The 26,288-nt window shown below is 53.0% G+C and overlaps 2 protein-coding genes across 5 annotated transcripts in view; one reads left to right on the plus strand and one right to left on the minus strand.

The window, feature by feature from the left end:
* The window catches only part of osgep (O-sialoglycoprotein endopeptidase), a 45,494-nt gene extending 40,822 nt beyond the window's left edge, over positions 1-4,672 (minus strand). For 2 of the 4 annotated variants that reach the window (XM_068027225.1, XM_068027223.1), the window contains exons 1-2: positions 4,344-4,672; positions 3,549-3,672 (exon numbers count right to left, since the gene is read on the minus strand). In XM_068027225.1, coding sequence (XP_067883326.1) covers positions 3,549-3,663 — 115 coding nt within the window. In that variant the 5' untranslated portion in view covers positions 3,664-3,672; positions 4,344-4,672. Of the gene's footprint in view, positions 1-3,548; positions 3,673-4,073; positions 4,146-4,343 lie in introns of those variants that run through there. The other 2 variants (XM_068027221.1, XM_068027222.1) reach the window with 2 other exon arrangements.
* On the plus strand, positions 4,638-25,817 carry apex1 (APEX nuclease (multifunctional DNA repair enzyme) 1). The gene is made up of 4 exons (XM_068027220.1): positions 4,638-4,996; positions 9,799-9,995; positions 13,505-13,697; positions 24,602-25,817. Exons 1-4 carry the CDS (start codon positions 4,774-4,776, stop codon positions 25,114-25,116), a joined length of 1,128 nt encoding a protein of 375 aa, XP_067883321.1. The 5' UTR covers positions 4,638-4,773; the 3' UTR covers positions 25,117-25,817.
* Positions 25,818-26,288: the final 471 nt, after the last annotated feature.

Here is a 26,288-nt window from a genome sequence, read left to right on the forward strand (position 1 = left end):
CTCCCGGGTATCTGTTATTCTATATATAAACCACCCAAACCCCTCGATTAGATTCCAGTCTGTAGCTCACTCCCGGGTATCTGTTATTCTCTTTATAAACCCCCCGATCCCCTCGATTAGATTCCAGTCCGTAATTCACTCCCAGGTATCTGTTATTCTATATATAAACCACCCGAACCCCTCGATTAGATTCCAGTCTGTAGCTCACTCCCGGGTATCTGTTATTCTCTTTATAAACCCCCCGATCCCCTCGATTAGATTCCAGTCTGTAACTCACTCCCGGGTATCTGTTATTCTCTTTATAAACCCCCCGATCCCCTCGATTAGATTCCAGTCTGTAACTCACTCCCGGGTATCTGTTATTCTCTTTATAAACCCCCCGATCCCCTCGATTAGATTCCAGTCCGTAATTCACTCCCAGGTATCTGTTATTCTATATATAAACCACCCGAACCCCTCGATTAGATTCCAGTCTGTAGCTCACTCCCGGGTATCTGTTATTCTCTTTATAAACCCCCCGATCCCCTCGATTAGATTCCAGTCTGTAACTCACTCCCGGGTATCTGTTATTCTCTTTATAAACCCCCCGATCCCCTCGATTAGATTCCAGTCTGTAACTCACTCCCGGGTATCTGTTATTCTCTTTATAAACCCCCCGATCCCCTCGATTAGATTCCAGTCTGTAACTCACTCCCGGGTATCTGTTATTCTCTTTATAAACCACCCAAACCCCTCGATTAGATTCCAGTCTGTAGCTCACTCCCGGGTATCTGTTATTCTCTTTATAAACCCCCCGATCCCCTCGATTAGATTCCAGTCTGTAACTCACTCCCGGGTATCTGTTATTCTCTTTATAAACCCCCCGAACCACTCGATTAGATTCCAGTCTGTAACTCACTCCCGGGTATCTGTTATTCTATATATAAACCACCCAAACCCTCGATTAGATTCCAGTCTGTAACTCACTCCCGGGTATCTGTTATTCTATATATAAACCACCCAAACCCCTCGATTAGATTCCAGTCTGTAACTCACTCCCGGGTATCTGTTATTCTATATATAAACCCCCCGATCCCCTCGATTAGATTCCAGTCTGTAACTCACTCCCGGGTATCTGTTATTCTATATATAAACCCCCCGATCCCCTCGATTAGATTCCAGTCCGTAATTCACTCCCGGCTATCTGTTATTCTATATATAAACCCCCCGAACCCCTCGATTAGATTCCAGTCTGTAACTCACTCCCGGGTATCTGTTATTCTATATATAAACCACCCAAACCCCTCGATTAGATTCCACTCTGTAACTCACTCCCGGGTATCTGTTATTCTATATATAAACCACCCGAACCCCTCGATTAGATTCCAGTCTGTAACTCACTCCCAGGTATCTGTTATTCTATATATAAACCACCCAAACCCCTCGATTAGATTCCACTCTGTAACTCACTCCCGGGTATCTGTTATTCTATATATAAACCACCCAAACCCCTCGATTAGATTCCACTCTGTAACTCACTCCCGGGTATCTGTTATTCTATATATAAACCACCCGAACCCCTCGATTAGATTCCAGTCTGTAACTCACTCCCGGGTATCTGTTATTCTATATATAAACCACCCAAACCCCTCGATTAGATTCCAGTCTGTAACTCACTCCCGGGTATCTGTTATTCTATATATAAACCACCCGAACCCCTCGATTAGATTCCAGTCTGTAACTCACTCCCGGGTATCTGTTATTCTATATATAAACCACCCAAACCCCTCGATTAGATTCCAGTCTGTAACTCACTCCCGGGTATCTGTTATTCTATATATAAACCCCCCGATCCCCTCGATTAGATTCCAGTCTGTAACTCACTCCCGGGTATCTGTTATTCTATATATAAACCCCCCGATCCCCTCGATTAGATTCCAGTCTGTAACTCACTCCCGGGTATCTGTTATTCTATATATAAACCCCCCGATCCCCTCGATTAGATTCCAGTCTGTAACTCACTCCCGGGTATCTGTTATTCTATATATAAACCCCCCGATCCCCTCGATTAGATTCCAGTCTGTAACTCACTCCCGGGTATCTGTTATTCTATATATAAACCACCCAAACCCCTCGATTAGATTCCAGTCTGTAACTCACTCCCAGGTATCTGTTATTCTATATATAAACCACCCAAACCCCTCGATTAGATTCCACTCTGTAACTCACTCCCGGGTATCTGTTATTCTATATATAAACCACCCGAACCCCTCGATTAGATTCCAGTCTGTAACTCACTCCCGGGTATCTGTTATTCTATATATAAACCACCCAAACCCCTCGATTAGATTCCAGTCTGTAACTCACTCCCGGGTATCTGTTATTCTATATATAAACCACCCGAACCCCTCGATTAGATTCCAGTCTGTAACTCACTCCCGGGTATCTGTTATTCTATATATAAACCACCCAAACCCCTCGATTAGATTCCAGTCTGTAACTCACTCCCGGGTATCTGTTATTCTATATATAAACCCCCCGATCCCCTCGATTAGATTCCAGTCTGTAACTCACTCCCGGGTATCTGTTATTCTATATATAAACCCCCCGATCCCCTCGATTAGATTCCAGTCTGTAACTCACTCCCGGGTATCTGTTATTCTATATATAAACCACCCAAACCCCTCGATTAGATTCCAGTCTGTAACTCACTCCCGGGTATCTGTTATTCTATATATAAACCCCCCGATCCCCTCGATTAGATTCCAGTCTGTAACTCACTCCCGGGTATCTGTTATTCTATATATAAACCCCCCGATCCCCTCGATTAGATTCCAGTCTGTAACTCACTCCCGGGTATCTGTTATTCTATATATAAACCACCCAAACCCCTCGATTAGATTCCAGTCTGTAACTCACTCCCAGGTATCTGTTATTCTATATATAAACCACCCAAACCCCTCGATTAGATTCCAGTCTGTAACTCACTCCCGGGTATCTGTTATTCTATATATAAACCACCCAAACCCCTCGATTAGATTCCAGTCTGTAACTCACTCCCGGGTATCTGTTATTCTATATATAAACCACCCGAACCCCTCGATTAGATTCCAGTCTGTAACTCACTCCCGGGTATCTGTTATTCTATATATAAACCACCCGAACCCCTCGATTAGATTCCAGTCTGTAACTCACTCCCGGGTATCTGTTATTCTATATATAAACCCCCCGAACCTCTCGATTAGATTCCAGTCTGTAACTCACTCCCGGGTATCTGTTATTCTATATATAAACCCCCCGAACCTCTCGATTAGATTCCAGTCTGTAACTCACTCCCGGGTATCTGTTATTCTATATATAAACCCCCCGAACCCCTCGATTAGATTCCAGTCTGTAACTCACTCCCGGGTATCTGTTATTCTATATATAAACCCCCCGAACCCCTCGATTAGATTCCAGTCTGTAACTCACTCCCGGGTATCTGTTATTCTATATATTAACCCCCCGAACCCCTCAATTAGATTCCAGTCTGTAAATCACTCCTGGCTCCACTTTACTATCCAGCTGACCTTGTCCGGGGGGTGTCACGTATGTCCGTCTTGGGTTAGACAGTACCACGCCATCCTTGATAATGCCAACGCCAATTTTATTCGCACTCCCCTCAAATCCGATAACGATCGTCATGGCAATGCCCTGAAGGGATGGAGATAAATAGGCTGATTAATTAGCATTTATAATCCCCACACCCCTCCGTTGCATCTCCCCCGCTCCCTCTCGCACTGTCGCTCCCTCAGTCTCGCCTCGTCTCTCTCTCTGCATCTCTCCCCCTCCCTCTCACCGCCTCTCCCTCCCCCTCTGTCTCGCTGTCTCTCTCTCTCTCGCTGCGGGGCGGGTGGAGGGCGGTCTCCTCGAGGCAGGTGGGGGGGGGGTCTCCTCGTGGTGAGGGGGGTCTCCTCGGGGCAGGGGGGGGTCTCCTCGTCGGGAGGGGGGGAGGGGGGTCTCCTCAGGGGGGAAATCTCCCTGAATCTACCCGGTGAGCACAAGCACCAACTCTCCCAGCCTGAGAGTTTCTCTCATGGATGTTAATGTCTCACCCTCTCCCCAGTTGCCTGGAGACGGTGATGGAGCCTCAGCCCAGGAGCCCCTCCCCCACCGCTTCCGGTCCCCGCCCATTTCCTGTCCACACCGCTTCCGGTCCCCGCCCATTTTACGGTCCACACCCATTTTGCGTCCTCCACCCCGTTTCCGGTCTAGTCGGAAATGCCGTTCCCACCCCACCCAGCTTTTCCGGTCAACCCGGATTTCCGATAATAAAGCTGACATGTTAACTCTGCTTCGCGTTCTCTCCACAGATGCTGCCTGACCTGCTGAGTATTTCCAGCACTCTCTCTCTGCTTGTATTTCGGATTTTCGACGCTCCGGTTTCCGGTCCCAGCCCCCCGCGTTTCCTGTCCGCCAGGAATTCTGGTCCCTTGTTTTACTGTCCCCGCCCCAGGTTTTCGGTGGCCCCGGATTTTTTGTTTCGATGTTATTCCGGTTCCCCCTATTTCCTGTTCCCCGGTTTATCGTCCCACCGGTTTCCAGTTCCGCCGGATTTACAGTCCCCACCCCCCCCATGCTTTCCTGTTCCGCCGGGTATATTCTTCCCTCTGTTTTCGGTTCCCGCAGGTTTGGGTTCCGGTGGGTGTCTGCCTGGGCCGACGCGGAGCATGCGCACTAAAGCCGGCGGCCGTGCGTGCGCCCTCTGCCCAGCCCCTGCCCTGGGAAACCCCGTGCCGCCGCCCCTGCCGTTGGATGCAGGGAAACCCCGTCGCGGCTCCGCTCCATGCGCCAGCTCGGAGCTCCGCCTCACCGATTCACTGGTACCAGCTCGGAGCCCCGCCTCCCCGTCTAGCGGCTCCAGCTCGGAGCTCCGTGTCCAGGCCGCTGCTGCTGATCGTGGGGAGAAAGATGCCGAAACGGGTGCGGAAAAGGGAGGCGGCGGCGGCGGCGGAGGCAGAGGAGAGACCGGAGGCCGGTAATACACCCGGGAGAGGGTAAAAAACACCCGGGAGAGGGTGAAAACCCGTAAAAACACCCGGGAGAGGGTAAAAAACACCCGGGAGAGAGTGGAAAACCCCGGGAGAGGGTAAAAACACCCGGGAGAGGGTAAAAAACACCCGGGAGAGGGTGAAAACCCGTAAAAACACCCGGGAGAGGGTAAAAAACACCCGGGAGAGGGTGAAAACCCGTAAAAACACCCGGGAGAGGGTAAAAAACACCCGGGAGAGGGTGAAAACCCGTAAAAACACCCGGGAGAGGGTAAAAGACACCCGGGAGAGGGTGAAAACCCGTAATAACACCCGGGAGAGGGTAAAAAACACCCGGGAGAGGGTAAAAAAACACCCGGGAGAGGGTGAAAACCCGTAAAAACACCCGGGAGAGGGTAAAAACACCCGGGAGAGGGTGAAAACCCGTAAAAACACCCGGGAGAGGGTAAAAAACACCCGGGAGAGGGTGAAAACCCGTAAAAACACCCGGGAGAGGGTAAAAAACACCCGGGAGAGGGTGAAAACCCGTAAAAACACCCGGGAGAGGGTAAAAAACACCCGGGAGAGGGTAAAAACCCGTAAAAACACCCGGGAGAGGGTAAAAAACACCCGGGAGAGGGTGAAAACCCGTAAAAACACCCGGAGAGTGTGAAAACCCGTAAAAACACCCGGGAGAGGGTAAAAAACACCCGGGAGAGGGTAAAAAACTCCCGGGAGAGGGTGAAAACCCGTAAAAACACCCGGGAGAGGGTAAAAACACCCGGGAGAGGGTGAAAACCCGTAAAAACACCCGGGAGAGGGTGAAAACCCGTAAAAACACCCGGGAGAGGGTAAAAAACACCCGGGAGAGGGTAAAAAACACCCGGGAGAGGGTGAAAACCCGTAAAAACACCCGGGAGAGGGTAAAAAAACACCCGGGAGAGGGTAAAAAACTCCCGGGAGAGGGTGAAAACCCGTAAAAACACCCGGGAGAGGGTAAAAAACACCCGGGAGAGGGTAAAAAACTCCCGGGAGAGGGTGAAAATACCCGGGAGAGGGTAAAAAACACCCGGGAGAGGGTAAAAACCCGTAAAAACACCCGGGAGAGGGTAAAAACCCGTAAAAACACCCGGGAGAGGGTAAAAAACACCCGGGAGAGGGTAAAAAACTCCCGGGAGAGGGTAAAAACACCCGGGGAGAGGGTAAAAAACTCCCGGGAGAGGGTGAAAACCCGTAAAAACACCCGGGAGAGGGTGAAAACACCCGGGAGAGGGTACAAACCCGTGAAAACACCCGGGAGAGGGTGAAAAACACCCGGGAGGGTAAAAACCCGTGAAAACTCCCGGGAGAGGGTGCAAACACCCGGGAGAGGGTAAAAAACACCCGGGAGAGGGTGAAAAACACCCGGGAGAGGGTGAAAAACACCCGGGAGAGGGTAAAAACCCGTGAAAACTCCCGGGAGAGGGTAAAAAACACCCGGGAGAGGGTGGAAAACACCCGGGAGAGGGTGGAAAACACCCAGGAGAGGGTGAAAACCCGTAAAAACCCCCGGGAGAGGGTGAAAACACCCGGTAGAGGGTAACAAAACACCCGGGAGAGGGTGAAAACCCGTAAAAACACCCGGGAGAGGGTGAAAACCCGTAAAAACACCCGGGAGAGGGTGAAAACACCCGAGAGAGGGTAAAAAACACCCGGGAGAGGGTGAAAACCCGTAAAAACACCCGGGAGAGGGTAAAAACACCCGGGAGAGGGTGAAAACACCCGGGAGAGGGTAAAAAACACCCGGGAGAGGGTGAAAACCCGTAAAAACACCTGGGAGAGGGTGAAAACACCCGGGAGAGGGTAAAAAACACCCGGGAAAGGGTAAAAACCCGTAAAAACACCCGGGAGAGGGTGAAAACACGTAAAAACTCCCGGGAGAGGGTAAAAAACCTCGGGAGAGGGTGAAAATACCCGGGAGAGGGTAAAAACCCGTGAAAACCCCGGGAGAGGGTGAAAAACCCATAAAAAACCCCGGGAGAGGGTGAAAATACCGTAAAAACCCCCGGGAGAGGGTAAAAACCCGCAGGAGAGGGTGAAAACACCCTGGAGAGGGTAAATATACCGTAAAACCCCCTGGGAGAGGGTGAAAAACCCGCGGGAGAGGGTGCAAAACCGCCGGGAGAGGGTAAGAACTCACGGGAGAGGGTGAAAACCCCAGGAGAGGGTGAAAAACCCGCAGGAGAGGGTGACAACACCCGGGAGAGGGTAAAAATACCGTAAAAACCCCCGGGAGAGGGTAAAAACCCACAGGAGAGGGTGAAAACACCTGGGAGAGGGTAAAAATACCGTAAAAACCAGCGGGAGAGGGTGAAAAACCCGCGGGAGGGGGTGAAAACTTCCAGGAGAGGGTGAAAACCCCCAGGAGAGGGTAAAACTACCGTACAAACCCCCGGGAGAGGGTGAAAACCCCGTAAAAACCCCCGGGAGAGGGTGAAAACCCCGTAAAAAACCCCGGGAGAGGGTGAAAACCCCGTAAAACCCCCGGGAGAGGGTAAAAACCCCCGGGAGAGGGTAAAAAACCCGGGGCGACCGTAAAAAACCCCGGGAGAGGGTGAAAACCCCGTAAAAACCCCCGGGAGAGGGTGAAAACCCCCGGGAGAAGGTAAAAACCCCGTAATAACCCCCGGGAGAGGGTGAAAAACCCCGTAAAAACCCCCGGGAGAGGTTGAAAACCCCGGGAGGGGGTAACAAAACCGCGGGAGAGGGTAAAAAACCCCCGGGAGAGGGTATAAAACCCCAGGAGAGGGTAAAAAAAAAACACCGTGAGAGGGTAGAAACCCCAGGGTGAGGGTAAAAAACCCCAGGGTGAGGGTAAAACACCCCCCCCCCGGGAGAGGGTAGAAACCCCCTGGGAGAGGGTAAAAACCCCCGGGAGAGGGTGAAAACCGCCAGGAGAGGGTGAAAAAACCCCGGAAGAGGGTAGAAAACCCTCGGGAGAGAGTAAAAAATAACCCGGGAAAGGGTAAAAAAAACCCAGGAGAAGGTAAAAACCCCCAGGAGAGGTTAAAAACCCAGTATAAACCCCCGGGACAGAGTATAAACCCCTGGGAGAGGGTACAAAACCCAGTATAAACCCCTGGGAGAGGGTAAAAACCCAGTATAAACCCCCGGGAGAGGGTAAAAACCCAGTATAAACCCCCGGGAGAGGGTAAAAACCCAGTATAAAACCCGGGACAGGGAATAAACCCCCGGGAGTAGGTAAAAACCTAGTGGAAACCCCCGGGAGAGAGTAAAAACCCAGTAGAAACCCCCGTGAGAGGGTTAAAAACCCAGTATAAAACCCCGGGACAGGGAATAAACCCCCGGGAGTGGGTAAAAACCCAGTGGAAACTCCTGGGAGAGGGGACAGATCCAGTAGAAACCCCCGGGAGAGGGTAAAAACCCCCGGGAGAGGGTTAAAAACCCAGTAGAAACGCCTGAGAGAGGGTAAAAGACTGGTAAACCCACCGGGAGAAGGTAAAAACCCGGTAATACTCCCGGGAGTGGGTATAAATACCTGGGAGAGGGTGAAAATCCCCTGGGAGAGGGTAAAAGGCCGGTAGAAATCCCCGGGAGAGTGTAGAAAAAAACACTCTGACCCTCTCCCTGTTAAACACTGACCCTCTCCCCCGTTAAACACTGACCCTCTCCCCCGTTAAACACTGACCCTCTCCCCCGTTAAACACTGACCCTCTCCCCATTAAACACTGACCCTCTCCCCCGTTAAACACTGACCCTCTCCCCATTAAACACTGACCCTCTCCCCCGTTAAACACTGACCCTCTCCCCATTAAACACTGACCCTCTCCCCCGTTAAACACTGACCCTCTCCCCCGTTAAACACTGACCCTCTCCCCGTTAAACACTGACCCTGTCCCCCGTTAAACACTGACCCTCTCCCCGTTAAACACTGACCTTCTCCCCCGTTAAACACTGACCCTCTCCCCCGTTAAACACTGACCCTGTCCCCCGTTAAACACTGACCCTCTCCCCCGTTAAACACTGACCTTCTCCCCCGTTAAACACCGACCCTGTCCCCGTTAAACACTGACCCTCTCCCCCGTTAAACACTGACCCTCTCCCCCGTTAAACACTGACCCTCTCCCCCGTTAAACACTGACCCTCTCCCCCGTTAAACACTGACCCTCTCCCCCGTTAAACACCGACCCTGTCCCCGTTAAACACTGACCCTCTCCCCCGTTAAACACTGACCCTCTCCCCCGTTAAACACCGACCCTGTCCCCGTTAAACACTGACCCTCTCCCCCGTTAAACACTGACCCTCTCCCCCGTTAAACACTGACCCTCTCCCCCGTTAAACACTGACCCTCTCCCCCGTTAAACACTGACCCTCTCCCCGTTAAACACTGACCCTCTCCCCCGTTAATTTCCCACAATTGGCTCTCTTTGCCCTCTGCTAATTTGCCAGCACAATCCTCGTCTATTTGGCTTGTTGGTGTCACAGAATCATCGAGTTTTACACACAGAAACAGGCCCTTTGGCCCATTGTGTCTGTGCCGGCCTTCAAGCACCTAACTATTCTAATCCCATTTTCCAGCACTTGGCCCTTGGCCTTGTATGCTATGGCGTTTCAAGTGCTCATCTAAATACTTCTTAAATGTTGTGAGGGTTCCTGCCTCTACCACCCCTTCAGGTAATGTGTTGCAGATTCCAACCACCCTCTGGGTGAAAACATTTTTCCTCAACTCCCCTCTAAACCTCCTGCCCCTTACCCTAAATCTATGTGTCTGTTCCGTCTGACGAATTCATTGTTTTGGTTTGTCCCTCAGAAGCCCTGACGAAGAAGACTAAACGTGGTGGCGGGGAGAGCACTGGCGATGGGACAGCGAAGGACGGTGATGGCACTGCCAACTTTGAGGACACGCCGGATAAGCTGGTGACAGCAGGCGGGAAGCCAAGCAAGCTGAAAATCACCTCATGGAACGTCGATGGTATCCGTGCCTGGGTGAAGAAGCGGAGCCTGGAGGTGGGGGACTGGAGGCCCGTATTCCCATCATCACATTCCCCACTTTCCCAATCATCCCTCCTCCCTCGGTTAAACATCCCAGGTGGGCCCTGGGCGGGGGAGTTAAGATCATAAACAGTATCGGGAGGAGGCGATTCGGCCCCTCTAGCCTGTACTGCCATTCAGTAACATCACTGCTGAACTTCTACTATCAACTCCACCATCCCGCGCTATCCCCATGTCCCTCAATTCCCTCAGTGCCCAAAAATCTATCAACCTCAGTCTTGATTATACTCATCGACTGAGTTTCCACAACCCTCTGGGATAGAGAATTCCAAAGATTCACAACCCTTTGAGTGCAGTAATTTCTCCTCATCTCAGTCCTGAATGATTGACCCATTATCCTGAGACTGTGTCCCCGTGTTCTAGATTCACTGACCAGTGGGAACAATCTCTCAGCTTCTACCCTATCAAACCCTTTCACAATCTTGTATGTCTCAATTAGATCACATCTCATTCTTCTAAACTCCAGAGAATATCGGCCCAATTTACTCAGCCTCTCGTCAGAGGACAACCCCCTCATCCCAGGGACTAACCAATCCCCTTGCAATAAAGGCCAACATACCATTTGCCTTCCCAATAGCCTGCTGCGCCTGCATGTTAACTCTGTGCGTTCCTTGTACGAGTTCCCCCCAAGTCTCTCTGAACATCAACACTTACCAGTTTCACACCTTTTCAAAAATAATTTACTTTTCTATTTTTAACGACCAAAGTGAACAACTTCACACTTCCCGACATTATACTCCATTTGCCATCTTGTTGCCCACTCACTTAACCTGTCTATATCTCTTTGCAACCTCTCTACATCCTCCCCGCAGCTTACCTTTCCACCGTGCTTTGTATCATCAGCAAACTTAGATATGTTTCAGTCCCCTTTATTGCTCCAGTATTTTTTCTTTGCTGGTGTTAATTACTTTAAATTTCCCATTCTCATTAGACCCTTGGTTCCCAACTCTTTTTTTTTGTATCTTCTACCGACAAGACAGTCTAAATATTTGTTTAATATCTCTACCGTCTCCTTATACCCCATTATAATTTCTCTGACCTCAGTCTCTAAGTTTACTTTCACTACTCTTTTCCTTTTTAAATACTTATTGAATCTCCTACAACTCATTTTTATATTGCTGGCTAATTTTATTTTCATATTCAGTTTTTTCCCTCTTTATTAGTTTTTCAGTCTTCCTTTGCTGGTGTCGAAAACTCTCCCAATCCTCAGGTTTTCTAACCTTCTTAGCAATATTATAAGCCTTTTATTTCAGTCTAACACTATCCTTAACTTCTTTAGTTAGCCACAGATAGATTCATTTTCCTGTGAATTTTTTTATTTCTCAACGAAAATAATGAAACATTTCCTTAAATGTCCGCTGTTACTCATCGATTGTCATACCTTTTAATCGAATTCACACATCATGCCTATTTACCTGGGTTTATTTAACTTCAGTACTCTAGTTTCGAACTTATGTACGTCACTTTCAAACTCAACGGGAAATGCCATCATGTTATGGTCACTCTTCCCTAGAGGATTACTAATTCACCCGACTCATTACTCAAAACAAGATCTAAAATAACCTAAATTAAAAGCAAAATACTGCAGATGCTGGAAATCTGAAATAAAAGCAAAAAGTGCTGGAACCACTCAGCAGGTCTGGCAGCATCTGTGGAAAGAGAAGCAGAGTTAACGTTTCGGGTCAGTGACCCTTCTTTGGAATCTAAAATAACCTCTTCCCTGGTTGGTTCCATGACATATTGTTTGAGGAAACCATCTCGAATCCATTCCCTGAACATGCCCTCCAATTTACTTTGGCCAATTTGATTTGCCCAGTCTATAAAGTTCCCCCGATTATTCATTGCCTTCGTTACAAAGTTCCTCTCATTTTCTGATTAATACTTTGTCCAGCAGTGTAACTGCTGTTCGGTGGCATATGAACTCCAAATGTAACCCCACTATTTAAGAAGGGAGTGATAGAGAAAACAGGGAACTACAGAGCTGTTAGTTTGACGTCAGTAGTGGGGAAATGTTAGAATTTGTTACAAAGGAAATGATAACTAGAAAATAATGATATGATTGGGCAGAGTCAACGAGGATTTGTGAAAGGGAAATCATGTTTGACAAACCTGTTGGAGTTTTTTTAAGGATGTTACTTGTCACACAGATAAAGGAGAACCAGTGGATGTGGTGTATTTGGATTTTCAGAAGGCTTTTGATAAGGTCCCACACAGGAGGTTAGTGAACAAAATTAGAGCACATGGGATTGGGGGTAATATACAGGTATGGATTGAGAATTGGTTAACAGAGAGTAGGAATAAACGGGTCATTCTCAGGATGGCAGGCTGTGACTAATGAGGTACCGCAGGGATCGGTACTTGGTTTACAATATTTATCAATGATTTGGATGTGGGGACCAAATGTAATATTTCCAAATTTGCTGATCACACAAAGCTAGGTGGGAATGTGTGTTGTGAGGGGGATGCAAGGAGGCTTCAAGGAGACTTGAACAGGCTAAATGAACAGGCAAGAACATGGCAGACGGAATATAATGTGAATAAGTGTGAAATTATCTGTTTTGGTAGAAAAGACAGAAAGACTGAATATTTCTGAAATGGTGAGAGGTTGGGAAGTGTTGATATCCAAAGAGACCTGGGTGTCCTTGTTCATAAATCACTGAAAATTAACATGCAGGTGTAACAAGCAATTAGGCTGGGAAATGGTATGTTGGCCTTCATCGCAAGAGGATTTTCAGTACAGGGGTAAAAATGTCTTGCTGCAATTGTAGAGCACCTTGGTGAGTCCGCACCTGGAGTATTGTATACAGTTCTGGTCTCCTTTATCTAAGGAAGGATATACTTGCTATAGAGGGAGTGCAACGGAGGTTCACCAGACTAATCCCTGGGGTGGCAGGATTGTCTGATGAGGAGAGATTGGGGAAACTGGGCCTGTATTCTCTGGTTTAGAAGAATGAGAGGTGATCTCATTGAAACTTACAAACTTCTCACAGGGTGGATGTGGATAAGATGTTTCCCCTGGCTGGTGAGTCTAGAACCAGGGGACACAGTCTCAGAATAAAGGGTTGGCCATTTACAACTGAGATGAGGAGGAATTTCTTCACTCAGAGGGTGGTGAATCTGTGGAATTCTCTACCCCAGAGGGCTGTGGAAGGTCAGTCATTGAATATGTTTAAGGGAGAAATCGATAGATTTCTGGATACAAATGACACTAAGGGATATGGGGATAGCGTGGGAAAGTGAGACTGAGGTAGATTATTAGCCATGATGGGTTTGAATGGTGAAGCAGGCTTGATGGGCCGAGTGGTCTACTCATGCTCCTATTTCCTATAATCCCTCTGAACCGCAGCATTCTGCAGTCTCTCTCCATTGAAATAATATCCTGACAACGTGGATAATCTCACATTGTAATGTCGACTTACCCTCCTGCTAAAACATTTACCGAATCTCCATTTGTCCCGTTGCAGTGGGTGATGACGGAGAGCCCTGACATCCTGTGTCTCCAGGAGACCAAGTGTACGGAGAAGCAGCTGCCAGCGGAGATAAGGGACATGCCTGAATATCCACACCAATACTGGGCCTCGGCCCAGGCCAAGGAGGGTTATAGTGGAGTGGGAATGCTGTGCAAGATCAAACCGCTAAACGTCACCTTCGGAATTGGTGAGTGTTCCAGCACGAGCAAGTGTCCATTAAATCTCCTTCCCGACTAAATGGTGCTTCCTTTCAGACACTACACCCCTCCCCATCACCGAAACCTCCAGACCATACACCCCTCCCTATCACCGAAACCTCCTCCAGACCCCACACCCCTCCCTATCACCGAAACCTCCTCCAGACCCCACACCCCTCCCTATCACCGAAACCTCCTCCAGGCCCAACACCCCTCCCTATCACCGAAACCTCCTCCAGATCCCACACCCCTCCCTATCACCGAAACCTCCTCCAGACCCCACACCCCTCCCTATCACCGAAACCTCCTCCAGACCCCACAACCCTCCCTATCACCGAAACCTCCTCCAGACCCCACACCCCTCCCTATCACCGAAACCTCCTCCAGACCCCACACCCCTCCCCATCACCGAAACCTCCTCCAGACCCCACACCCCTCCCTATCACCGAAACCTCCTCCAGACCCCACACCCCTCCCTATCACCGAAACCTCCTCCAGACCCTACACCCCTCCCTATCACCGAAACCTCCTCCAGACCCTACACCCCTCCCTATCACCGAAACCTCCTCCAGACCCTACACCCCTCCCCATCACCGAAACCTCCTCCAGACCCCACACCCCTCCCTATCACCGAAACCTCCAGACCCTACACCCCTCATCACCGAAACCTCCTCCAGTCCCGACACCCCTCCCTATCACCGAAACCTCCTCCAGACCCTACACCCCTCCCTATCACCGTAACCTCCTCCAGACACTACACCCCTCCCTATCACCGAAACCTCCTCCAGACCCCACACCCCTCCCTATCACCGAAACCTCCTCCAGACCCCACACCCCTCCCTATCACCGAAACCTCCTCCAGACCCCACACCCCTCCCGATCACCGAAACCTCCTCCAGACCCCACACCCCTCCCTATCACCGAAACCTCCTCCAGACCCTACACCACTCCCTATCACCGAAACCTCCTCCAGACCCCACACCCCTCCCTATCACCGAAACCTCCTCCAGTCCCCACACCCCTCCCTATCACCGAAACCTCCTCCAGACCCTACACCCCTCCCTATCACCGAAACCTCCTCCAGACCCCACACCCCTCCCTATCACCGAAACCTCCTCCAGACCCCACACCCCTCCCCATCACCGAAACCTCCAGACCCTACACCCCTCCCTATCACCGAAACCTCCTCCAGACCCCACACCCCTCCCTATCACCGAAACCTCCTCCAGACCCCACACCACTCCCTATCACCGAAACCTCCTCCAGACCCCACACCCCTCCCTATCACCGAAACCTCCTCCAGACCCCACACCCCTCCCCATCACCGAAACCTCCAGACCCTACACCCCTCCCTATCACCGAAACCTCCTCCAGACCCCACATCCCTCCCTATCACCGAAACCTCCTCCAGACCCCACACCCCTCCCCATCACCGAAACCTCCTCCAGACCCCACAGCCCTCCCCATCACCGAAACCTCCTCCAGACCCCACACCCCTCCCTATCACCGAAGCCTCCTCCAGACCCTACACCCCTCCCTATCACCGAAACCTCCTCAAGACCCTACACCCCTCCCTATCACCGAAACCTCCTCCAGACCCTACACCCCTCCCTATCACCGAAACCTCCTCCAGACCCTACACCCCTCCTTTTCTCTGTAACCTCCTCCAGATCCTACACCCCTCCCTATCACCGAAACCTCCTCCAGATCCCACACCCCTCCCTATCACCGAAACCTCCTCAAGACCCTACACCCCTCCCTATCACCGAAACCTCCTCCAGACCCTACACCCCTCCCTATCACCGAAACCTCCTCCAGACCCTACACCCCTCCTTTTCTCTGTAACCTCCTCCAGATCCTACACCCCTCCCTATCACCGAAACCTCCTCCAGACCCTACACCCCTCCCTATCACCGAAACCTCCTCCAGTCCCTACACCCCTCCCTATCCCCGAAACCTCCTCCAGACCCTACACCCCTCCCTATCTCTGTAACCTCCTCCAGATCCTACACCCCTCCCTATCACCGAAACCTCCTCCAGACCCTACACCCCTCCCTATCCCCGAAACCTCCTCCAGACCCTACACCCCTCCCTATCACCGAAACCTCCTCCAGACCCTACACCCCTCCCTATCCCCGAAACCTCCTCCAGACCCTACACCCCTCCCTATCACCGTAACCTCCTCCAGACCCCACACCCCTCCCTATCTCTGTCACCTCATCCAGACCCTACACCCCTCCCTATCACCGAAACCTCCTCCAGACCCTACACCCCTCCCTATCACCGAAACCTCCTCCAGACCCTACACCCCTCCCTATCACCGAAACCTCCTCCAGACCCTACACCCCTCCCTATCACCGAAACCTCCTCCAGTCCCTACACCCCTCCCTATCACCGAAACCTCCTCCAGACCCTACACCCCTCCCTATCACCGAAACCTCCTCCAGTCCCTACACCCCTCCCTATCACCGAAACCTCCTCCAGTCCCTACACCCCTCCCTATCTCCGTAACCTCCTCCAGACCCTACACCCCTCCCTATCTCCGTAACCTCCTCCAGACCCTACACCCCTCCTTATCACCGAAACCTCCTCCAGACCCTACACCCCTCCCTATCACCGAAACCTCCTCCAGACCCTACACCCCTCCCTATCTCCGTAACCTCCTCCAGACCCTACACCCCTCCCTATCTCCGTAACCTCCTCCAGACCCTACACCCCTCCCTATCACCGAAACCTCCTCCAGACCCTACACCCCTCCCTATCTCCGTAACCTCCTCCAGACCCTACACCCCTCCCTATCTCTGTAACCTCCTCCAGTCCCTACACCCCTCCCTATCACCGAAACCTCCTCCAGACCCTACACCCCTCCCTATCTCCGTAACCTCCTCCAGACCCTACACCCCTCCCTATCTCCGTAACCTCCTCCAGACCCTACACCCCTCCCTATCACCGAAACCTCCTCCAGACCCTACACCCCTCCCTATCACCGAAACCTCCTCCAGACCCCACACCCCTCCCTATCACCGAAACCTCCTCCAGACCCTACACCCCTCCCTATCACCGAAACCTCCTCCAGACCCTACACCCCTCCCGATCACCAAAACCTCCTCCAGACCCCACACCCCTCCCTATCACCGAAACCTCCTCCAGACCCCACACCCCTCCCTATCACCGAAACCTCCTCCAGACCCTACACCCCTCCCTATCTCTGTAACCTCCTCCAGTCCCTACACCCCTCCCTATCACCGAAACCTCCTCCAGACCCTACACCCCTCCCTATCTCCGTAACCTCCTCCAGACCCTACACCCCTCCCTATCACCAAAACCTCCTCCAGACCCCACACCCCTCCCTATCACCGAAACCTCCTCCAGACCCCACACCCCTCCCTATCACCGAAACCTCCTCCAGACCCCACACCCCTCCCTATCTCTGTAACCTCCTCCAGTCCCTACACCCCTCCCTATCACCGAAACCTCCTCCAGTCCCTACACCCCTCCCTATCACCGAAACCTCCTCCAGACCCCACACCCCTCCCTATCACCGAAACCTCCTCCAGACCCCACACCCCTCCCTATCACCGAAACCTCCTCCAGACCCTACACCCCTCCCTATCTCTGTAACCTCCTCCAGTCCCTACACCCCTCCCTATCACCGAAACCTCCTCCAGTCCCTACACCCCTCCCTATCACCGAAACCTCCTCCAGACCCTACACCCCTCCCTATCTCTGTAACCTCCTCCAGTCCCTACACCCCTCCCTATCACCGAAACCTCCTCCAGACCCTACACCCCTCCCCATCACCGAAACCTCCTCCAGACCCTACACCCCTCCCTATCACCAAAACCTCCTCCAGACCCCACACCCCTCCCTATCACCGTAACCTCCTCCAGACCCTACACCCCTCCTTATCACCGTAACCTCCTCCAGACCCGACAACCCTCCCTATCTCCAGTCCCTCCTCCAGACCCTACACCCTTCGCTATCTCTGTAACCTCCTCCAGACCCTACACCCCTCCCTATCACCGAAACCTCTTCCACACCCTACACCCCTCCCTATCACCGAAACCTCCTCCAGACCCTACACCCCTCCCTATCACCGAAACCTCCTCCAGACCCTACACCCCTCCCTTTCACCATAACCTCCTCCCTATCACCGTAACCTCCTCCAGACCCTACACCCCTCCCTATCACCGTAACCTCCTCCAGACCCTACACCCCTCCCTATCTCTGTAACCTCCTCCAGACCCTACACCCCTCCCTATCACCGTAACCTCCTCCAGACCCTACACCCCTCCTTATCACCGTAACCTCCTCCAGACCCCACACCCCTCCCTATCACCGTAATCTCTTCCAGACCCTACACCCCTCCCTATCTCTGTAACCTCCTCCAGATCCTACACCCCTCCCTATCACCGAACCCTCCTCCAGACCCTACACCCCTCCTTATCACCGTAACCTCCTCCAGTCCCTACACCCCTCCCTATCTTTGTAACCTCCTCCAGACTCGACAGCCCTATCTATCTCCGTAACCTCCTCCAGTCCCTACAACCCTCCCTATCACCGTAACCTCCTCCAGTCCCTACAACCCTCCCTATCTCCATAACCTCCTCCAGACCCTGCACCCCTCCCTATCTCCATAACCTCCTCCAGACCCTACAACCCTCCCTATCACCGTAACCTCCTCCAGACCCTACACCCCTCCCTATCACCGTAACCACCTCCAGTCCCTACACCCCTCCCTATCTCTGTAATCTCCTCCAGACCTTACACCCCTCCCTATCTCTGTAACCTTCTCCAGCCCCTACAACCCTCCCTATCCCTGTAACCTCCTCCAGCCCCGACACCCCTCCCTATCTCTGTAACCTCCTCCAGCCCCTACACCCCTCCCTATCTCTGTATCCTCCACCAGCCCCTACACCCCTCCGTATCTCTGTAACCTCCTCCAGCCCCTACAACCCTCCCTATCTCTGTAACCTCCACCAGCCCCTACACCCCTCCCTCTCTCTGTAACCACGTCCAGCCTCTACAACCCTCCCTATCCCTGTAACCTCCTCCAGCCCCTACAACCCTCCCTATCTCCATAACCTCCTCCAGACCCTACACCCCTCCCTGTCACCGTAACCTCCTCCATTCCCTACAACCCTCCCTATCTCCATAACCTCCTCCAGACCCTACACCCCTCCCTATCACCGTAACCTCCTCCAGTCCCTGCAACCCTCCCTATCTCCATAACCTCCTCCAGACCCTACACCCCACCTTATCACCGTAACCTCCTCCAGTCCCTACAACCCTCCCTATCTCCATAACTTCCTCCAGCCCCTACAACCCTCCCTATCTCTGTAACCTCCTCCAGCCCCTACAACCCTCCCTATCACCGTAACCTCCTCCAGACCCTACACACCTCCCTATCACTGAAACCTCCTCCAGACCCTACACCCCTCCCTATCACCGTAACCTCCTCCAGTCCCTACAACCCTCCCTATCTCCATAACCTCCTCCAGACCCTACACCCCTCCCTATCACCGTAACCTCCTCCAGTCCCTACAACCCTCCCTATCTCTGTAACCTCCTCCAGTCCCTACATGTTCTGTGCTGTATTTTTCTATGTTCTAACCCTCCCTATCTCTGTAACCACGTCCAGCCTCTACACCCCTCCCTATCACCGTAACCTCCTCCAGTCCCTACAACCCTCCCTATCTCCATAACCTCCTCCAGACCCTACACCCCACCTTATCACCGTAACCTCCTCCAGTCCCTACACCCCTCCCTATCACCGTAACCTCCTCCAGTCCCTACAACCCTCCCTATCTCCATAACCTCCTCCAGTCCCTACAACCCTCCCTATCACCGTAACCTCCTCCAGACCCTACACCCCTCCCTATCTCTGTAACCTCCTCCAGACCCTACACCCCTCCCTATCCCTGTAACCTCCTCCAGTCCCTACACCCCTCCCTATCACCGAAACCTCCTCCAGACCCTACACCCCTCCCTATCACCGAAACCTCCTCCAGACCCTACACCCCTCCCTATCACCGAAACCTCCTCCAGACCCTACACCCCTCCCTATCACCGAAACCTCCTCCAGACCCTACACCCCTCCCTATCACCGAAACCTCCTCCAGTCCCTACAACCCTCCCTATCACCGTAACCTCCTCCAGACCCTACACCCCTCCCTATCTCTGTAACCTCCTCGAGACCCTACACCCCTCCCTATCCCTGTAACCTCCTCCAGTCCCTACACCCCTCCCTATCACCGAAACCTCCTCCAGACCCTACACCCCTCCCTATCACCGAAACCTCCTCCAGACCCTACACCCCTCCCTATCACCGAAACCTCCTCCAGACCCTACACCCCTCCCTATCACCGAAACCTCCTCCAGACCCTACACCCCTCCCTATCACCAAAACCTCCTCCAGACCCCACACCCCTCCCTATCACCGAAACCTCCTCCAGACCCTACACCCCTCCCTATCACCAAAACCTCCTCCAGACCCCACACCCCTCCCTATCACCGTAACCTCCTCCAGACCCTACACCCCTCCCTATCTCTGTAACCTCCTCCAGACCCTACACCCCTCCCTATCTCTGTAACCTCCTCCAGACCCTACACCCCTCCCTATCACCGAAACCTCCTCCAGACCCTACACCCCTCCCTATCACCGAAACCTCCTCCAGACCCTACACCCCTCCCTATCCCTGTAACCTCCTCCAGTCCCTACACCCCTCCCTATCACCGAAACCTCCTCCAGACCCTACACCCCTCCCTATCACCGAAACCTCCTCCAGACCCTACACCCCTCCCTATCACCGAAACCTCCTCCAGACCCTACACCCCTCCCTATCACCGAAACCTCCTCCAGACCCTACACCCCTCCCTATCTCTGTAACCTCCTCCAGACCCTACACCCCTCCCTATCACCAAAACCTCCTCCAGACCCCACACCCCTCCCTATCACCGAAACCTCCTCCAGACCCTACACCCCTCCCTATCACCAAAACCTCCTCCAGACCCTACACCCCTCCCTATCTCTGTAACCTCCTCCAGACCCTACACCCCTCCCTATCTCTGTAACCTCCTCCAGACCCTACACCCCTCCCTATCACCGAAACCTCCTCCAGACCCTACACCCCTCCCTATCACCGAAACCTCCTCCAGACCCTAGACCCCTCCCTATCACCGAAACCTCCTCCAGACCCTACACCCCTCCCTATCACCGAAACCTCCTCCAGACCCTACACCTTTCCTTATAACCGTAACCTCCTCCAGACCCTACACCCCTCCCTATCTCTGTAACCTCCTCCAGACCCTACACCCCTCCCTATCTCTGTAACCTCCTCCAGACCCTACACCCCTCCCTATCTCTGTAACCTCCTCCAGACCCTACACCCCTCCCTATCACCGTAACCTCCTCCAGACCCTACACCCCTCCCTATCTCTGTAACCTCCTCCAGACCCTACACCCCTCCCTATCTCTGTAACCTCCTCCAGACCCTACACCCCTCCCAATCACCGAAACCTCCTCCAGACCCTACACCCCTCCCAATCACCGAAACCTCCTCCAGACCCTACACCCCTCCTTATCTCTGTAACCTCCTCCAGACCCTACACCCCTCCCTATCTCCGTAACCTCCTCCAGACCCGACACCCCTCCCTATCTCCAGTCCCTCCTCCAGACCCTACACCCTTCGCTATCTCTGTAACCTCCTCCAGACCCTACACCCCTCCCTATCACCGTAACCACCTCCAGTCCCTACACCCCTCCCTATCCCTGTAACCTCCTCCAGACCCTACACCCCTCCCTATCACCGTAACCACCTCCAGTCCCTACACCCTTCGCTATCTCTGTAACCTCCTCCAGACCCTACACCCCTCCCTATCACCGTAACCACCTCCAGTCCCTACACCCCTCCCTATCTCTGTAATCTCCTCCAGACCTTACACCCCTCCCTATCTCTGTAACCTTCTCCAGCCCCTACACCCCTCCCTATCTCTGTAACCTCCTCCAGCCCCTACACCCCTCCCTATCTCTGTATCCTCCACCAGCCCCTACACCCCTCCGTATCTCTGTAACCTCCACCAGCCCCTACACCCCTCCCTCTCTCTGTAACCACGTCCAGCCTCTACAACCCTCCCTATCCCTGTAACCTCCTCCAGCCCCTACAACCCTCCCTATCACCGAAACCTCCTCCAGACCCAACACCCCTCCTTATCACCGTAACCTCCTCCAGACCCTACACCCCTCCCTATCACCGAAACCTCCTCCAGACCCTACACCCCTCCTTATCACCGTAACCTCCTCCAGACCCTACACCCCTCCTTATCACCGTAACCTCCTCCAGACCCGACAACCCTCCCTATCTCCAGTCCCTCCTCCAGACCCTACACCCTTCGCTATCTCTGTAACCTCCTCCAGACCCTACACCCCTCCCTATCACCGAAACCTCTTCCAGACCCTACACCCCTCCTTATCACCGTAACCTCCTCCAGACCCTACACCCCTCCCTATCACCGAAACCTCCTCCAGACCCTACACCCCTCCTTATCACCGAAACCTCCTCCAGACCCTACACCCCTCCCTTTCACCATAACCTCCTCCCTATCACCGTAACCTCCTCCAGACCCTACACCCCTCCCTATCACCGTAACCTCCTCCAGACCCTACACCCCTCCCTATCTCTGTAACCTCCTCCAGACCCTACACCCCTCCCTATCACCGTAACCTCCTCCAGACCCTACACCCCTCCCTATCACCGTAACCTCCTCCAGGCCCTACACCCCTCCTTATCACCGTAACCTCCTCCAGACCCCACACCCCTCCCTATCACCGTAACCTCTTCCAGACCCTACACCCCTCCCTATCTCTGTAACCTCCTCCAGATCCTACACCCCTCCCTATCACCGAACCCTCCTCCAGACCCTACACCCCTCCTTATCACCGTAACCTCCTCCAGTCCCTACACCCCTCCCTATCTTTGTAACCTCCTCCAGACTCGACAGCCCTATCTATCTCCGTAACCTCCTCCAGTCCCTACAACCCTCCCTATCACCGTAACCTCCTCCAGTCCCTACAACCCTCCCTATCTCCATAACCTCCTCCAGACCCTGCACCCCTCCCTATCTCCATAACCTCCTCCAGACCCTACAACCCTCCCTATCACCGTAACCTCCTCCAGACCCTACACCCCTCCCTATCACCGTAACCACCTCCAGTCCCTACACCCCTCCCTATCTCTGTAATCTCCTCCAGACCTTACACCCCTCCCTATCTCTGTAACCTTCTCCAGCCCCTACAACCCTCCCTATCCCTGTAACCTCCTCCAGCTCCGACACCCCTCCCTATCTCTGTAACCTCCTCCAGCCCCTACACCCCTCCCTATCTCTGTATCCTCCACCAGCCCCTACACCCCTCCGTATCTCTGTAACCTCCTCCAGCCCCTACAACCCTCCCTATCTCTGTAACCTCCACCAGCCCCTACACCCCTCCCTCTCTCTGTAACCACGTCCAGCCTCTACAACCCTCCCTATCCCTGTAACCTCCTCCAGCCCCTACAACCCTCCCTATCTCCATAACCTCCTCCAGACCCTACACCCCTCCCTGTCACCGTAACCTCCTCCAGTCCCTACAACCCTCCCTATCTCCATAACCTCCTCCAGACCCTACACCCCTCCCTATCACCGTAACCTCCTCCAGTCCCTGCAACCCTCCCTATCTCCATAACCTCCTCCAGACCCTACACCCCACCTTATCACCGTAACCTCCTCCAGTCCCTACAACCCTCCCTATCTCCATAACTTCCTCCAGCCCCTACAACCCTCCCTATCTCTGTAACCTCCTCCAGCCCCTACAACCCTCCCTATCACCGTAACCTCCTCCAGACCCTACACACCTCCCTATCACTGAAACCTCCTCCAGACCCTACACCCCTCCCTATCACCGTAACCTCCTCCAGTCCCTACAACCCTCCCTATCTCCATAACCTCCTCCAGACCCTACACCCCTCCCTATCACCGTAACCTCCTCCAGTCCCTACAACCCTCCCTATCACTGTAACCTCCTCCAGCCCCTACAATCCTCCCTATCTCTGTAACCTCCTCCAGTCCCTACAACCCTCCCTATCTCTGTAACCACGTCCAGCCTCTACACCCCTCCCTATCACCGTAACCTCCTCCAGTCCCTACAACCCTCCCTATCTCCATAACCTCCTCCAGACCCTACACCCCACCTTATCACCGTAACCTCCTCCAGTCCCTACACCCCTCCCTATCACCGTAACCTCCTCCAGTCCCTACAACCCTCCCTATCTCCATAACCTCCTCCAGTCCCTACAACCCTCCCTATCTCCATAACCTCCTCCAGTCCCTACAACCCTCCCTATCTCCGTAACCTCCTCCAGTCCCTACAACCCTCCCTATCACTGTAACCTCCTCCAGCCCCTACAATCCTCCCTATCTCTGTAACCTCCTCCAGTCCCTACAACCCTCCCTATCTCTGTAACCTCCTCCAGCCCTGACAACCCTCCCTATCTCTGCAATCTCCTCCAGTCCCTACCACCCTCCGTGATCTCTGCGCTCCTCCAATTCCGGCCTCTTGTCCATCCCGATTCCCATCGCTCCACCATTGGAGGCCGTGCCTTCAGCTGCCTGGGGCCCTGAGCTCTGGAATTCCCCTCCCTGCCTCTCTCTTTCTCTCTCCTCCTTGTCCTAAAACCTCCTTCTTTGAACGAGCTTCTGGTTACCTGTCCCTAATATCACCTGAAGTGACTGGGTGTCAGACTGCTGTCCAGTTTAACTCACTGTGAACACACATTGAGCTGTGTTTACTGTGTTAACGAGTGTGGTATATAATCCTAAAGGACCCAATGTCTTTCTGTCTTCCTGCACTGGTTGCTAGGAGTTGAAGAACATGACAACGAAGGCCGGGTCATCACCGCCGAGCTTGACAAGTACTTCCTGGTCACCGCGTACGTGCCGAATTCTAGCCGTGGCCTGGTGCGCCTGGATTACCGCAAAACCTGGGACGCCGACTTCCTTGCCTACTTGAAGAAGCTGGACGGCAATAAGCCGGTAATCCTGTGTGGAGACCTCAACGTCGCTCACCAGGAGATCGACCTGAAAAACCCCAAAACCAACAAGAAATCGGCGGGCTTCACCCCGGAGGAGAGGCAGGGCTTCAGCGAGCTGCTGAGCGAGGGCTTCGTCGACAGTTACCGTCACCTCTACCCCAACACCTGCCACGCCTACACCTTCTGGACCTACATGGCCAACTGCCGTGCCAAGAACGTCGGCTGGCGCTTGGACTACTTTGTGCTGTCCCAGGCCCTGCTGCCCAACCTGTGCGACAGCAAAATCCGCTCCAAGGCCGCGGGCTCCGACCACTGCCCCGTCACCTTGCTCATGGCCCTGTGAAGCTGCCGCCCTTTGGTGTCACGGGAGGGGAGCTCCACCAACCACCATCCCGCACGCGCGTCGGACGAGGGGTTTCCCGTTCCTCCCGCTCCCACCTCAGCGGCTGCTCCCGGCCGCCTCTTGCCCGCTGCTGGGGGGTGGGGGAGGGGAGAAGGGGAACTTGGCTCGAGACGCTCTCTGTGGTGCCCACTACCCACTGATGGCCACCTGCTGATGTTTCGGCCTCTCAGCAGGGAGACTGGGTCCTTTGTAGGTCATGGTCTGTCCTGTGTTGCTTATGATATTTCAGGGAGTTAGTGAGGGGGGGGGGTGGGAGGTTATTTGGTGCTGGGGGAAGTGGGGGGTTCTATAAGTGCTCACATATTGATACCCCTCAGCCACTGTAACAGCAGTAGAATTGGGGATCCAAGCTCTCTCAGTTGTTGCTGGCCCCGAATTTAGCGAAAGGCCTTATTTTGCTTTTCTTTCAAGGAATTTTTTTCTTTCTTTATTAAAAAAGAAACGTGGTTCCCTTACCAAGGGCAGAACTCCCAACCTGACTGGGTGGGGTCATCCGGCAGGAGTGCCCGGTATTTCGTGTCTGTTCAGTGTCGCAACGAATGAATAACTTACTGAAAATAAACAGTGCGATGGTTGGAGAGCCATCGCAATAGGTCAGGATTCCAAATGAGGACCTCAATAAAGCCCATAAGAAGCACTTACATTTGTCTCCCTCTATTCTTTGTGTAGTGTGTGTTTTGAGTGATATGTGAACATAGATACATACAACTTTGAGTCTCAGTCGTACAGCAAAGAAACAGGCCCTTTGGCCCACCGCGTCCATGCCGACCATAATGCCTATCTATACTAATCCCACCTGCCTGCATTAATTCCATATCCCTCTATGTCTTGCTCATTCAAGTACCTGTCCAGATGCCTCTTAAATGTCGCTGCTGTTCCTGCCTCCACCACCTCCTCAGGCAGCTCATTCCAGATACCCACTATTCTTCGTGTGAAAAATTTACCCCTTTGATCCCCTTTAAACCTCCTCCCTCTCACCTTAAATCTATGCCCTCTAGTTTTAGTCACCCCGACCATGGGAAACAGACTCTGGCTATCTACCCTCTCAATTTTATATACCTCTATCATGTCCCCCCTCAGCCTCCTTCACTCCAGGGAAAACAGACCCAGCC

Source organism: Heterodontus francisci, unplaced genomic scaffold (genome assembly GCF_036365525.1).
Source record: "Heterodontus francisci isolate sHetFra1 unplaced genomic scaffold, sHetFra1.hap1 HAP1_SCAFFOLD_1204, whole genome shotgun sequence".
NCBI lineage: Eukaryota > Metazoa > Chordata > Chondrichthyes > Heterodontiformes > Heterodontidae > Heterodontus > Heterodontus francisci.

Bases quoted from the DNA above. Each gene is read 5' to 3' on its own strand.
- apex1 (XM_068027220.1), top strand. From the start codon at position 4,774: ATGCAGGGAAACCCCGTCGCGGCTCCGCTCCATGCGCCAGCTCGGAGC. The intron at 4,997-9,798 runs GTAATACACCCG...TTTGTCCCTCAG, and splicing joins AGAGGAGAGACCGGAGGCCG to AAGCCCTGACGAAGAAGACT. The intron at 13,698-24,601 runs GTGAGTGTTCCA...ACTGGTTGCTAG, and splicing joins AAACGTCACCTTCGGAATTG to GAGTTGAAGAACATGACAAC.